General features: G+C 29.3%; 1 protein-coding gene across 14 annotated transcripts in view; it reads right to left on the reverse strand.

Moving 5' to 3' along the window:
- The window catches only part of hppy (MAP4K3-like protein hppy), a 654,429-nt gene that overhangs the window by 55,629 nt on the left and 581,671 nt on the right, over positions 1-17,129 (reverse strand). For 8 of the 14 annotated variants that reach the window (XM_075313443.1, XM_075313440.1, XM_075313439.1 and 5 more), the window contains exons 7-8: positions 16,074-16,143; positions 8,882-8,968 (exon numbers count right to left, since the gene is read on the reverse strand). In XM_075313443.1, coding sequence (XP_075169558.1) covers positions 8,882-8,968; positions 16,074-16,143 — 157 coding nt within the window. The remainder of the gene's footprint in view (positions 1-8,881; positions 8,969-16,073; positions 16,144-17,129) is intronic. The other 6 variants (XM_075313445.1, XM_075313442.1, XM_075313444.1 and 3 more) reach the window with 1 other exon arrangement.

Genomic DNA, 17,129 nt, shown 5'->3' on the forward strand with positions numbered 1-17,129 from the left:
ATTTGTCAAAATTTCATTTCTATAGAAAATTTTGTCAAAATTTTATTTTTATAGAAAATTTTGTCAAATTTTTATTTCTATAGAAACATTTGTCAAAATTCTATTTCTGTAGAAAATTTTGTCAAAATTTTATTTCTATAGAACATTTTGTCAAAATTTTATTTCCATAGAAAATTTGGTAAAATTTTATATCTATAGAAACTTTTGTCAAAATTTTATTTCGATAGAAAATGTTGTCAAAATTTTATGTCTATAAAAATTTTTGTCAAAATTTTATTTCTATAGAAAATTTTGTCAAAATTTTATGTCTACAGAAAATTTTGTCAAAATTCTATTTCTATAGTAAATTTTGTCAAAATTCAATTCTATAGAAAATGTTGTTAAAACTTTACTTCTATAGAAAATTTCTACAGTAAATTTCTATAGTAAATTCTATAGTAAATTTTGTCATAATGTCATATCTATAGAAAATTTTGTGAACATTTTATTTTATTTAACATTTTGTCAAAAGTTTATTCTATCGAAAATTTTGTCAAAATTTTATTTCTATAGAAAATTTTGTCAAAATTTTATTTCTGTAGAACATTTTGTCAAAATTGTATTTCTATAGAGAATTTGTCAAAATTTTATTTTTATAGAAAATTTTGTCAAATTTTTATTTCTATAGAAACTTTTGTCAAAATTCTATTTCTGTAGAAAATTTTGTCAAAATTTTATTTCTCTAGAACATTTCGTCCAAATTGCATTTCTACAGAAAATTTTGTCAAAATTTTATTTCTATAGAAAATTTTGTCAAAATTTTATTTCTATAGAAAATTTGTCAAAATTTTATTTCTATAGAAAATTTTGTCAAAATTTTATTTCTATAGAAAATTTTGTCAAATTTTTATTTCTATAGAAACTTTTGTCAAAATTCTATTTCTGTAGAAAATTTTGTCAAAATTTTATTTCTATAGAACATTTCGTCCAAATTCTATTTCTACAGAAATTTTTGTCAAAATTTTACTTCTGAAGAAAATTTTGTCAAGATTTTATTTCTATAGAAAATTTTGTCAAAATTTTATTTCTGTAGAAAATGTTGTCAACAATTTAGTTCTACAGAAATTTTTTTCAAATACTATATCTATAGAACATTTTGTCAAAATGTTATTTCTATAGAAATTTTTGTCAAAATGTTATTTCTATAGAAAATTTTGTGCAAATTTTATTTCTATAGAAAATGTTGTCGGAGTTTTATGTCTATAGTAAATTTTGTCAACATTTTATTTCTACAGAAAATTTTGTAAAAATTCTATTTCTATAGAAAATTTTGTCAAAATTTTATGTCTATAGAAAATTTTGTCAAAATTCTATTTCTATAGAAAATTTTGTCAAAATTTTATTACTATAGAAATTTTTATCAAAATTTTATCTCTTTAGAAATTTTTGTCAAAATTTTATTTGTATAAATATTTGCGTCGAAATTTTATTTCTATCGAAAATTTTATCCAAATTATATTTTTATAGAAATTTTTTTGTCAAAATTTTATTTCTATAGAAAATTTTTTGTAAATGTTTATTCCTTAAAGAAATATGCGAAAAGAAAAATTTGCAGAATATACCAAACATCAAAAATTCTAACAATTGACCAAACAGTAAAAAATCTACAATTGTTGGTAGAATTTTACCAACTATGGCAACCGTGGTTAGAGCGTCACATATTGGCTTAGGTTTATGTCAGCCCCCATTGAGATAGGAAATCCTTAATCCTCTTTTTAAAATCACATAAACTTCAATTACTTTATCGTTTTACCTAATCGAAGTATCTTACATATTTTTCCTATTTCCTATGATACGTTTGAAACAAAATTGTGACTTCATATAATGCCAAATAGTGTCATAATACCTCTCTATACTCTACGAATATCATCATTTATAATATTTTGAAGCTTTGACAAATATCCTTACCTATTTTCTCAAAGCTTTAAAGACATTGTCTGTGTACACTCTGTTTTCTACCATTGAGCGTAAAAGACGAATACTGGACATATTTGCTGATACGACATATTTGCTTGTATTGTGATTTTTGTATATACATTCACATTTCATGGGAATTCCTGGAAAAAAAATGCTGTTCTCATGACAAAAACTGAACAAAAAAAAAGCCACTAAGAAGAGAAAAATAAACTCTTCTTCAACAAAAGTCCCCGAGAAAGGAGAAGATATATTCCTCTCACAAAACAAAGAAACAAAAACAAAAAAGTGAAAGCATCCATAAAGTGATTTATGATTGTGAAAAGGTTTGGCAAAACAATGCCAGAGACAAACTTTAGCCACAATCACCGAGGGACAATTTGTATTGTGGGAATATTGAAGAATGGTTGTTATACAAACCATGTTAAACGAATGTAATCCCCGAGAAAAGAAAGACATTTCAAAAAAAGAAAAATAACCAAAAATTAAAAAAATTGCTTAAATTAAGGAAAATGTCAGGCCATCAAAGAAAATCATCATACAACATTAAAAGCCCCATAAAACATGAGATATGTGAAGATTATCATCCAAAAAAATTCTACATAAAACTGTTTCCTATGTGAAAAAGGTTATGAAACATTTTTCACATTAATTCACTTTGAAATTGTGATTCCTCGAAACTAAGCAGACCCTTAAAATTCTTCTTTAAAAATGCGTAGGCCATTTCAAAACGCTAAACTAGTTTAGCAAATCTCTATCCCGAACCCATTAAACCGCATAACTATAACATTCCCAAAATATAGCCCTCGTTGTCGAAATGCTTTCGATTATAATAGTGTTGTTGTCGACGTTGGCTTTATATGGTGGTGTGAAGGACAAAAAGTTATGACAACTTTCATACTTTGCCCTTAGTAGGAGAATTCCCATACCACTAACTTCACCGCTGCTGCTACAGTGGCAGCATAAGTTAAGCACTTTTCCATGAAAAGGAAACTTTTACATTCTCCCCAACTAGGCACGTTGCTCACGTTAATCATACAAAAAAAAACAACATTTCAGGGGAAAAAACTGAACATAATGGCAAGAAAAAACACGAGGGTCCGAAAGCTGTGGCATAACCACCATAATGTGTCATATCTCTGAAGAGATTTTTATCCCATGGAGATTAAAGTGCTAACATAAATATCACAGGCCTAATAGAAATATTATTATTTTAATGTCGCAATAAATTTTGGTTTTTTATGCTTTGTGATTAGAGCTGAATAAGTACAATTGTTTAATTATTATTAATACAATTGGATTAGAATTTCAAATATACATATTTTTTAAATCAGTATAAACTATTCATAATTCATTAAATAAATTGAATTAAATAGATTTGAAGCCCTAACCCTTTATTTACTGAACACCCACATTGTGGGAGAGTATATGCTAATATTATTAAAAAATGGATTAGAATTTCTAGAAATTGGTTTAGTTATTTTATTTACTTATACAATAAAAAATAAATTATGCATAATTATATTGTAGCTAAATAAATTAAATTGAAAAAAATTTGAAATTCCAACCACGGTTGTCACAGTTGGTAGAATTCTAACAAAAATGGCAAATTTTTTACTGCATGGTAGATTGGTAGAATTCTTGAAAAAAAATGTAGACAAAATTTTCTATAGAAATAAAATGTTGGCGAAATTTTCTATGGAAATAAAATTTTCATAAAATTTTCTATACAAACGAAAAATTTTGAAAAAATTTTCTATGGGAATAAAATGTTGGCAAAATTTTCTACAGAAATAAAATGTTGACAAAATTTTCTATAGAAATAAAATTCTGACAAAATTTTCTATAGAAATAAAATTGTGACAAAATTTTCTATAGACATTAAATTTTGGCAAAATCTTCTCAAGGAATGAAACTTTGACAACATTTTATATAGAAATACAATTTTGACAAAATTTTCTATACAAAATTTTTTAACAAAATTTTCTCTACAAAAATTTTTACAAATTTTCTCTAGGATTTCCATTTTGACAAAATTTTCTGTAGAAATAAAATATTGACAAAATTTTCTATAGAAATAAAATTTTGATAAAATTTTCTATAGGAATAAAATTTTGAAACAATTTCTTACAAATAAAATTTTGATAAAATATTCTATAGAAATAAAATTTTGACAAAATTTTCTATAGAAATAAACTTGTGACAAAATTTTCTATAGACAATAAATTTTGACAAAATCTTCTCAAGGAATAAAACTTTGACAACATTTTGACAAAATTTTCTCTACAAAATTTTCTCTACAAAAATTTTTCTCCAGGATTTCAATTTTGACAAAATTTTCTATATAAATAAAATTTTGACATTTTCTATAGAAAAAAAAATGACCACATTTTTTACAGAAAAAAATGACAAAATATTCTGTAGACAAAATTTTTGACAAAATTTTCTATAGAAATAAAATTTTGACAAAATTTTCTATAGAAATAAAATTTTGACAAAATTTTCTATAGAAATAAAATTTTAACAAAATTTTCTATAGAAATAAAATTTTGACAAAATTTTCTGTAGAAATAAAATTTTAACAAAATTTTCTATAGAAATAAAATTTTGGCAAAATTTTCTATAGAAATAAAATTTTGGCAAAATTTTTTAGAAAAATAAAATTGTGACAAAATTTTTTAGAAAAATAAAATTTTGACAAAATTTTCTATAGAAATAAAATTTTAACTAAATTTTCTATAGAAATACAATTAAAAAAAAATTTATAGAAATAAAATTTTGACAAAATTTTCTATAGAAATAAAATATTGACAAAATTTTCTATAGAAATAACATTTTGATAAAGTTTTCTACAGGAAAAAAATTTTGAAAAATTTTCTTAGAAATAAAATTTTGACAAAATTTTCTATACTAATAACATTTGGCAAAATTTTTTAGAAAAATAAAATTTTGACAAAATTTTCTATAGAAATAAAATATTGACAAAATTTTCTATAGAAATAAAATTTTGATAAAATTTTCTATAGGAATAAAATTTTGAAAAATTTTCTTAGAAATAAAATTTTGACAAAATTTTCTATAGAAATAAAGTTTTGACAAAATTTTCTATAGAAATAAACTTGTGACAACATTTTCTATAGACATTAAATTTTGACAAAATCTTCTCAAGGAATAAAACTTTGACAACATTTTATATAGAAATACAATTTTGACAACATTTTCTCTACAAAAATTTTTCTCTAGGATTTCAATTTTGACAAAATTGTCTATATAAATAAAATTTTGACATTTTCTATAGAAAAGAAAAATGACCACATTATTTTACAGAAAAAAATGACTAAATATTCTGTAGAAAAAATTTTTGACAAAATTTTCTATAGAAATAAAATTTTGACAAAATTTTCTATAGAAATAAAATTTTAACAAAATTTTCTATAGAAATAAACTTTTGACAAAATTTTCTAGAGAAATACAATTTTGACAAAATTTCGTATGAAAAAAAAATTTTGGACAAAATTTTCTATTGAAAAAAATTGACAAAATTTTCTATTGAAAAAATATTTTGCCAAAATTTTCTATTGAAAAAAAAATCTATAGAAATAAGGAAAAAGGATATGTTTGTACGAATTTATTTCGGCATAAGCCGGCTATCATGTAAAACCTTTTGTCGGAAGGTTTAAGTGTGGCTCATTGTTGGGTTTAGTGAACTGCCTGAATTTATTCTGATACATAATATTGATTTTGTGTTTTGATAAAATACTGTTTTCTGAAGGGAAAAAATACGATGGAAACAAAAACTTGGCTTGATAATGAGTTTCCGGACTCTGCCCCAGGGAAATCAACAATAATTGATTGGTATGCAAAATTCAAGCGTGGTAAAATGAGCATGGAGGACGGTGAACGCAGTGGACGCCCGAAAGAGGTTGTTACCGACGAAAACATCAAAAAAATCCACAAAATGATTTTGAATGAACGTAAGATGAAGTTGATCGAGATGGCAGAGGCCTTAAAGATATCAAAGGAACGTGTTGGTCATATCATTCATCAATATTTGGATATGCGGAAGCTCTGTGCAAAATGGGTGCCGCGCGAGCTCACATTTGACCAAAAACAACATCGTGTTTATGATTATGAGCGGTGTTTGCAGCTATTAACTCGTAATACACCCAAGTTTTTCCGTCGATATGTGACAATGGATGAAACATGGCTCCATCACTACACTCCTGAGTCCAATCGACAGTCGGCTGAGTGGACAGCGACCGGTGAAGCGTCTCCGAAGCGTGGAAGGACTCAAAAGTCCGCTGGCAAAGTATTGGCCTCTGTTTTTTGGTATGCACATGGAATAATTTTTATCGATTATCTTGAGAAGGGAAAACCCATCAACAGTGACTATTATATGGCGTTATTGGAGCGTTTGAAGGTCGAAATCGAGACACAACGGCACCATATGAAGAAGATAAAAGTGTTGTTCCACCAAGACAACGCACCGTGCCACAAGTCATTGAGAACGATGGCAAAAATTCACGAATTGGGCTTCGAATTTCTTCCCCACCCACCGTATTCTCTAGATCTGGCCCCCAGCGACTTTCAGACCTCAAAAGGATGCTCGCAGGGAAAAAATTTGGCTGCAATGAAGGGGTGATCGCCGAAACTGAGGCCTATTTTGAGGCAAACCCGAAGGAGTACTACCAAAATGGTATCAAAAAATTGGAAGGTCGTTATAATCGTTGTATCGCTCTTGAAGAGAACTATGTTGAATAATAAAAACGAATTTTGACAAAAAAATGTGTTTTTCTTTGTTAGACCGGGGACTTATCAGCCAACCTGTTACAGTTCAGTTAAAATTTTCTAAAATTAATCTAAATTCGGGTTCAAGGTTTTTTGAGCGTACAGTAATCCCTCGATTTACGTCGTGATTAGTTCCGGCATGTGACGACGTTAATCGAAACGACGTAAACCGAATTAAAAATTGCTCATACACTGAAAAAAATATTGTCTTGGGGTCAAAGATTTCATGTCTTTAAAATACGAATGCAAATTTTGCTTAGCATAGAAGACGCATTTCTCTAATATAAATGAAGTCGTATTGTTCTTATAATTAAGTGATTTCTCTTAAAAATGGGTATCATAACATGAAGGAAAAAACGTTAGGGCTAAGGTCAACTTGACTTTAATAATTCAGAAAAATTCTTTAAATTTAATGAAATTGTCTTTAAGTTTGTTGTCTTTTTGCATCTTGACTACAAAGCAAAAACTCGTTCAAATATAGGACATTTTTTCAACACTTCATTTTAAAGACGCTTTTTACTTGAAACATAGCATAATTACTACTGGAAGTCGAGTCTTAATTTTGAAAATAAAGTTGTCGTTAACTAGTTTTTAAAGGACTTTGATAGCATATGAAGAAAAAAAAGCTGAAAAAGCGAAAAATTAAAATTTGCTTCCTAGAAGCAAATACACAAAACCCAAATTTAAAAGAGAATTGTGTCTTAAAAGTATCCTTACTTGTATTCTCCGCTTCTTTGGCTCGGAATCAATACCAAAATTTTTAAAGTAAAGACAAAATCTTTGGAACCGGGCATGCTTTTTTTTCAGTGTACGTACTCCTAAGTCTATTTAATTATGTATGTATGTGCGAGTGCATAATAAAAAGCTTCAAAAATATCAGGATTTAAAAACTAAGTTCATAAACAAATGAAAACTAGTTATGTTGTATACATATAAAAAAAATCGTTACTTCGAAAATTGCGTTATATATGCAATATCAATAAGAATTGGACGCATTTTCGGTAAGAATTTCAGAAATAAATGTTTCGATGTCATCATCGTTGGTACTTATTTCACTTATGGAAGGCATGTCTGATAACGTTGGCAAAAATATCGACGACGTAAATCGAAGTTGGATGGAACAAAAAATTTAACGACGTAAATCGAAACAACGTAAACCGAGGCGACGTAAATCGGGGGATTACTGTACACTGAATTTAATTGTAAATTATGACAATTAAAAGCCAATTAAAAACATATACTATGTTAAAATACAAGCTATTTTTACTTTGATAAAGTAAAATTACTTAGATAAATGAATAAATTTTGATCCCATATCTGTTGAATTGCAATATAAGCTCTCTGAAAAAATCTAAACTTCACTAAATGCAATGGATAAAAGTCTACTTGCTGGTACATAAATGCCATAACGTAACAATTTAATCCATGTGGTTAAGTTATAACACAAATGGCCCAGGTTTCATTAGAATATTAATTTTTAATGTCATTTATAAAATGCTATCCCATAGCCACCTGTGTGAAATTTTTTATTGCCTAGTTCGTATTTTCTTAGTACAAGTGCAAAACTTTAGTCCATCTATTCATTTTCTATTTACTTCATGGATTTCTTATTTCTTAGTTTTTTTTTTGCTGCAAGTGTAACGGAAATTTGATATAGTCCGCATCCAACACATTGATACATGTAATCTAAGAGGCCAACATGACCAAGTTTTTGCAAACCGGAAGTTCCAGTTGCAGGGTTAGTACAAGAACATAACAGGAAATGTAACAAAAGCTTAAGCATCTCTTTGTTGTGTTAGTCACTATTGTTGGTTTGCTGGTTACTGTGCGCATCCACTATGTTGTTATATTGTGTTAAAAACTGTCAAAGGACTTTTTTCTATTGTCAACTTCAAAACAAGCCAACAAACAAAAAGTCCATTTCAAAGTAGTGAAGCTAAGGATGGAAATCTTGAAAACTTTTAAAAATGAAGCTGTAAACAAAGCTACAAAAACTTAAATCGAAAAAAAAGAAAAACCAAAAACAAACAAATGCCAAGAGTAACTGTTGCACAAAAGCCCACAGTTCTTGTCCGTTTCAGTTTCTTTGTTATCATTCACGGACAATGCAGTGAAGTGCATTGCAGCAAATTTTTCTGACCTTAGGGACATGTTCATAATTAAAGTTCCGGTGAGTTTTTGTATTCGCTTTTTTTGCTGTAATTGTTGATGCTGTTTTAAAATCGGACTAAAAAACGATGGGGGGAAAAAAAGAAAGACAACAAAAAAATCAGAAATGAGAGAAAATAAATGTTTAACAAAACTCAATAAAATACATGAAATTAAACAAATTCGCACATGGGTGAACAAATACATGAGATAAATGAAGAAGCTCTAAACCGTATGAAATCGTACCACAAATACCCTTAAATGATGAATGAAATTCAGTTAGCTGTTATGTTTAGAAATTAGATACATTTTTCCAAATGAAATTAAGCATAAGCAACTTCTTTGGGTAGACATACTGAAATTTTATTAATTTCATTTAATTTGAGGTCGAAATAAATTCTTAGGTTACTTTTTATTCTTTATGAATTTAATTTGAATTTTTACTCCCCCCATTTAATTAAATATATGTATTATCTGAACATAGTATCATTTTACATTCAACCTTCCTTTAATATACTCTAGGAAAATTTTTAAATTCTGTGGGAATATATAGAATTCCAATCATTTTCTCGCCATACTTTGTGGTTGACATATTTTGTACATACTGTCAGATTTGGTTATATGAATTTTGCTGTTAACCGCAAATATCTAAAGCTATCCAAATAAATTGGGAATATTTATAGTAATACTTTATAAAGGAATCATTGATATTTTAAATGTCTTTGAATAATTTAAGCCATATTTATCTAACTATGAAGGCTGGTGTAGAAAACATAAAGAGCATAATATGTGTCAGGGATGGAAAATGCAGTACTATAGTACTTTTTTCAATACTTTTTCACCCCTGTCAGTACCGTAGTACACCCGCGAATGATTTATTACTTTTTGCGTATACATTTTTGGGTCGATATCAGATTTATGGTACAATAGCTTTGACAAACTATTTTAATATTTTGAGAAAATCTTTATCAACCTTATTTGCTAATAGTCTTCTACAAATATAGCAAAACAGACAAGTTCATGCGGGAAGAAAATCTTAATTTTGTAAAAGCCATAGTCAAAAACACGATTTTATTGAATTTCAAGAATGTTTTAGTCGAAAAAAGCATGCGATTCTATATTATCGATATTTTATTTCGGTTGAAAATTTTGTCAAAATTTTATTTCCATATAAAATTTTTGCAAAATTTTACTTCTATAAACAATTTTTGCAAAATTTTATTTCCGTAGAAAATGTTTGCAAAAATTTATTTCTATAGAAAATGTTTGCAAAATTTTATTTCTATAAACATTTTTTGCAAAATTTTATTTCTATAGAATATTTTGTCAAAATTTTATTTCTATAGAATTTTTTTTCAAAGTTTTATTTCTATAGAAAATTTTGTTAAAATTTTATGTCTATAGAAAATTTTTTCAAAATTTTATTTTCTTTAAAATTCAGTCTAAAGGAGCTCTTGACAATAATCTTCCAGTGAAGTTTTTGTTAAAATTTAGTAAAAAGTACCTTTTCGCTCAAAAAAGTACCTTTTTTGTACATTCTTAAAAATTGTATTTTCCATCCCTGATATGTGTTAATCATAAGCTTAACAGGTTGGCCGATAAGTTTTTGTCAAAAGTCGTTTTTATTATTCAACATAGTACCCTTCAAGAGCGATACGATTATAACGACCTTCCAATTTGTTGATACCATTTTAGTAGTACTCCTACGGTTTTGCCTCAAAATAGGCCTCAGTTTCGGCGATCACCTTTTCATTGCAGCCAAATTTTTTTTGAATTTTGCATACCAATCAATTATTGTTGATTTCCCTGGGGCAGAGTCCGGAAACTCATTATCAAGCCAAGTTTTTGCATCCATCGTATTTTTTCCCTTCAGAAAACAGTATTTTATCAAAACACGAAATTTTTTTTCCATTTTTTTCACAATAACAAAAGTTGCTTCACAACAGACGCTCTATCTCACAAACTAATTGACTTACAGACGTCAAATTTGGACACGAATCATTTGAAGGTTGGTACTATATAAAAATAGTATGCATTTAATACTAGCGACGCCATCTATGTGTCAGACCGGGGACTTATCAGCCAACCTGTTATATCAAACCTGTTTTATGTTATTTCATTAATAATATCCTTTAGTTCATCTTTATTTGATATATAAGATTTCTTATACATCTTTCAAGTTTTTCCCAAAGATATTCCAAACAAATATTGTTGATTTTTTTTCTATATTATACACAACCCAGCAAGTTGGAAGTTGTTCCAAAAACATTTCTTTTACAGCGCATCCCGGGATCCCTTTGTTCCACTTCCTATGCAGTCCTTTTGGACAAGTCTTAGAAAGTACGGAATTAGCCCTTTTTAAGTGAAAATGACAGTTTTGGACAATTACATTTCGCAAAAAATTGATAGAAAATCAATAAAAATAAAAATAAAATTTTCATCCCCACTGGGATTAGAACGTGTGCCGTTTGAAATTTTCACTTCCATCGAAGTTCTTTTGGGATGGTTTTCCATATTACGAGAATTTTTAATATTTTGTTGATTTTTAATGGAAACAAATATATACGGCCGTAAATTCGGCCAGGCCGAATCTTATGTACCCTTCAACATGGATTGCATAGAAACTTGTACTAAAGACTGTCATCCATAATCGGATGCGGTAACACTTGCCGATGGCAAGGTATCTTAAAACTTCTTAACACCGCGTTCTCAATTGTAAGTTAGTCCATACGGGGTATACATTAAACAAAAAAAGGCCGATTAAATACGTAAATAATTCAGTTTGCAAAATTTTCTATAGAAATAAAATTTTGACAAAAATTTCTATAGAAATAAAGACCGATATGGACAAATTTTGGCATGGTTGTTAGCGGCCATATACTAGCGCAATGTACCAAATTTCAACCGAATCGGGTGAATTTTGCTCTTCCAAGGGGGCTTCGGAGGTCAATTCGGGAGATCTGTTTATATGGGGGGCTACATATAATTATGGACCGATATGGACCAATTCCTGCATGTTTGGCAGAGACCATATACTAACACCACGTACCAAATTTCAACCGAATCGGAAAAATTTTGCTCATCCATGAGGCTCCGGAGTTCAAATCTGGGGATCGATTTATATGAGGGCTATATATAATTATGGACCGATGTGAACCAAAGTTTGCATGGACCATATACTAACACCATGTACCAAATTTTAGCCGGATCGGATGAAATTTGGTTCTCTTTGAGGCTCTGCAAGCCAGATCGGGGGATCGGTTTATATGGGGGCTATATATAATTATGGACCGATGTGGACCAGTTTTTGCATGGTTGTTAGAGACCATATACTAACACCATGTACCAAATTTTATCCGGATCGGATGAAATTTGCTTCTCTTAGAGGCTCTGCAAGCCAGATCGGGGGATCGGTTTATATGGGGGCTATATATAATTATGGACCGATGTGGACCAGTTTTCGCATGGTTGTGAGAGACCATATAATAACACCATATACCAAATTTCAACCGGATCGGATGAATTTTGCTCCTCCAAGAGGCTCCGCAAGCCAAATCTGAGCGTCGGTTTATTTGGGGCTATACGTGGTGGTCCGATATGGTCCATTTGCAAGACCATCCGACCTAAATCAATAACAACTACTTGTGCCAAGTTTCAAGACGATAGCTTGTTTCGTTTGGAAGTAGGCGTGATTTCAACAGACGGACGGACATGCTTAGATCGACTCAGAATTTCACCACGAGCCAGAATATATATACTTTATGGGGTCTTAGAGCAATATTTCGATGTGTTACAAATGGAATGACAAAGTTAATATACCCCCATCCTATGGTGGAGGGTATAAAAATATATGCCGAAAATAACAAAGAAGTTCTTTTGGGAAGGTTTTGCATATTACGAGAATTTTTAATATTTTGTTGATTTTTAATGGAAAAAAATATATGGCGAAAATAAAAAACAAAAATGATGTATAAAAAAAATATTTCAGAAAAATATTTGATAAAAAATTCACCGCTGGTGAAATTTCTCGATATTTAATGGAAAAAATATATGACGAAAATAACATGGAAGTTCTTTTGGGAATGTTTTCCAAATTTCGAGAATTTTTAATATTTTGTTGATTTTTAATGGAAAAAACATATGCCAAAAATAACAAAACAACAAAAAAATTATGTATAAAATAAAAAAAAAAATATTTGATAAAAAAATTCACTGCTGGTGAGATTCGAACTGCGTTCTTTATTTTTTTTCATTCATACTAATAAAGAACATCTCGAGAAGCTTTTATAATGTTATGCCTTGATGTGATATTACGATCATATCACAAACATTGGAATTGACGTTTCTACGCTTTGTGTGTAATGGCGTTCGTTGTTGAATGTCCTAAGGCGTTCTGTTATGTTGCCAACAAACCCAGGTACAACCCCAGGTGGAGGCAAACAAGTTTATCAAATTGTAAAATATAGATACTAGAGTTCTGCATCGAATAACTTTTCACTACATGTATGCAATTCGCTGTCAAATATAGTACATACACTGTCTTTCTCTCGGAGCGCAAGTAGTGAAGTGAAGAGAACACTTGCTTGTCTGCATTTACAAATGGAATCATGCAGACCTCTATTAGATACTAAGAAAATAAAAGTATATATAACAAAACATATTGGTAAAAATAAAAAGTGAACTTGGTGAAAAAAACGTTTTTTACTTTTTTATATTTCTTCATTCAAATGAACTTTTAAGGCACAATTTCTAAAACAATGCAAAATATCCAAAAATGGAGTAATTCTGTCCTATGACAAGCCCATGTAAAATTCAGTGAAGATGATGCAAGTTTGCACTACTTCCGGGTCACATATTGGGGATTCAAACTACTTTTTGGGAGCTATTGTTTTTTTTCTGGGAAGCGTAGAAATAGGCCTGTTTTCTTTTAGTATTGGATGCAACAATCTTATCAGCTACACCGAACATTTGCACTGATGAGATGTGCTCTATGCAGAACATCTCATTAGTGCAAATCTCGCCAGTGTTGCCAAGTTGAATTTACGTATATTGACGTTTCTTCAATTCACAATAGCTGTTTACTACACAGAAAAAAATATCACCAAAATATTTCCAATTAAAAAGTTAATTGAAGTTGAAAATGTTTTCAATTAATAAATTAATTGATACAATTAACTTTTTAATCATGATAGAAACATTAAGTTAATTAAGCCAATGATTGAAAATTTTAAAATTTTTAATTAAAAAATTAATTGATACAATTAACTTTTTAATCAAATTCGGAAGACTAATTCAGTTAAAAAAAAGTGCTGATTTTTTTTTTAATTTTTAATTAAAAATGTATTTCAAACAATCATTTGTTAATCCAAATAAAAACTCTAAGTCAATTCAGAAAGTAATTAAAAATAGTTACCTTTTTTAATTAATAAATTAATTGAGTTTTGCAATCAACATCAATTAAATTTTTAATTGAATCAATTAAAAAATTAATTGAAATTTGCTGGAAAAATCAATTAATTCTTTAATCAAGAATTTTTTCTATGCCCAATTAAAACTGTGATTGATACTATCATTTTCGTGATTGAAGACATTTCAATTAAAAAATTAATTGGATCAATTAATTTGGTGATTGAATCAGAAAAATTTTTTTTTGTGTGTATGACTAATTTGCCTAATAAGATGAAATTAAAAGCAACAAAACGCCAAAAATAATCGTTGAAGCATCAAAAATATTTAATTTTCCATCTTCGTCTATAAACAGCTGGTGCCAGTGTTGCGCAATTTTTTACATGTTCTCGGTAAACAGTTACTGTATTTTCGTTTGTATTGCTTGGTTACCCAGTACTAAAAGAAAAAAAGTCTATTAAGTTCGGACTTAATTCGATTTACGGTAGGTCACACTTGTAAAATATTTGACAGAAATAAAAAGAGAATTCGTCGTCACAGTAAAACCACTAAACATTTCTATCTTATATTGAATATATAACATCGCGATAGGAGAATTTCCCAAAATCTGTATTCAGATATTTCGAAAATACTCTGTGAAAAGAGTTTGGCACTCACTTTTGGTCAAATATTTGCCTAGTCTGAGACCGTACCTTAAGTATTTGCCTTTATTATAAATGAAAGTTGTAGTTCTACTCCAAATTTCTCTCTTGGCCAATAATTTTGTTCGGCACTGTATCTGCTAGTAATAACCAGTAAACTATCTTGTTTGGTACTGACATTGTATCAACAGGGTCTTTTGCCATGTCATTGTTATTAGCGCGAGAAAAAGAGCATAATCAGAATGTCAAAACCATCATCGTCGATGACCTCGATATTTTTAGGCAGATGAAATAGACGGGCTATGCATGATTTCGTTCGTAGTAATAATGCAATTTGACATTCCACTTTTTGATATAGGAACTGTGAAGGCTAATATAAAGAGCGAAAGAGTATAAATATATGATACACATGAGTACACACATATATGTTATATATGAACTCAAAAATGGGCCGAATGAGTGCATTTATGTGTGTGACTATTATTTGCATTAAAAAGCAAATGCTCAAATTTACATATACACGAGAAGGCTCTTTACTGGCAGAGACAAATTTTAGCGTTAGTTTACAATGCAGGTAAGTGCACGATTGTGAGCGCCAGTGGGTGTGTGAGAGTAGGTGGCATGGCATGAAGATAAATTTTACATTGTAATAATACCACCAGCTGTTCAGCATAGTAAAACAGAGAAAAAATGAGAAACCCACAAACCCCATAGCCTCCTCAACACACTCATATGCACTCTCTCCCTCTCGCAAAAGCCACATACCCTTGTAAATGTTTGCAATGCAGCTAGAATGAAAGCCAGCCATAGAAGCAAGCAAGCAGGACAAAACATAATGAATGTTTGATGCAAAAATCCATTAGATTTGAGGTAAATTAAAGTTTTATATAACTACAACAACTAAATAATGTTTACAGCGATAGACCAACAGATAGATTCATAGATAGATAGCATAAAGTGAAAAAACAGGTGAGTGTGTGTATGTATGTATGTATGTATGCGTGTGTGTGTGAATTCTAAAAAAATTTACTACTAATTTGTAGAGTAAGAGAGCATTGTGTGTTGAAAGCGAAAGGAAATAGGAAACTATATATAGCAACTAACAGCAGGCAATCAACAATAGACCAGCATACTTACATGTCACTCGGCAATGTTTCAGGACTAGATGAACGTTCATTACTCCATGGTGAACTGGATGATGTCATGCCTAGAAAAAAAAAGCAAAGACGAGAGAGGAATTGTTGATGAAAGTGAACAATTAGATTTCATTAATTTCACTTCTAAAACATTGTAATTAATTTTATTGTTGTTGTTGTTGTTGTAACTTTTCTCTTAATGGACAACAGAGTCAACGAAATCCAACGGAGAAAAACGTAATTGTCTAAAAACTAGGTTAATATGAAACAAGTTAGATACTGATTAGTTGGAAATTTGATCTTAATTTGACATAGAATATTTAGGACAAAATGTAAAAAGCTTGCAAATATACTAGAAATTTCACAACTTTTTTTTTTTTGGCTTGAGCTCCAAAGAATATGTTTGATTATTGTGTAGGAGGACATATAGTATGGTCATTATATAGTCAAGGTTTGATTAGTATAGACAAGTTTTGTTTAATGACTTTTTTCAAACAAAGAGTAGAAGCCGATTTTTCATGAGAATTAAGTTACATGGAGATTAAATTCTAATTTTATTTTATTTAACAAAACAAATAAACCACAATTTTTATGGTTATGTACTTCTCTACAAAAGTTTTAGATTTTGCACAAAATTAGATTTGATTTTGTTCATTTCAAAAGCTCAAAATGGCATTTTCCAAGTACAGGATGGCTGATATGCAATGCAACAATATAAAGCAGTATAGCATTTAATTTTTGCAATTTGTGCAAAAGCAAAATATGTCGGAAATAATATAAAATATTAGAAATTAGATATGATAAAATTGGCTACCTTTGCCACGAATTGTGGCCTTTAAACGGCCGACAAAGCCATCACATGCTGCACAAAAGTGATATTCCCGGCGAAGGGCCATCTTGAGATGATCGAATCTATGGTATTTGTTAATGCCAATCTTATTATCCAACATGACCCCATGCTAGATGAATACGAGCTGCCTTTACGGCGGCCCATACTACAGTCAAACTTCTCTACAGCGAACTTCTACACATAAAAAATATTTTTTTTTGTATTCAA

Source organism: Haematobia irritans, chromosome 5 (genome assembly GCF_050003625.1).
Source record: "Haematobia irritans isolate KBUSLIRL chromosome 5, ASM5000362v1, whole genome shotgun sequence".
NCBI lineage: Eukaryota > Metazoa > Arthropoda > Insecta > Diptera > Muscidae > Haematobia > Haematobia irritans.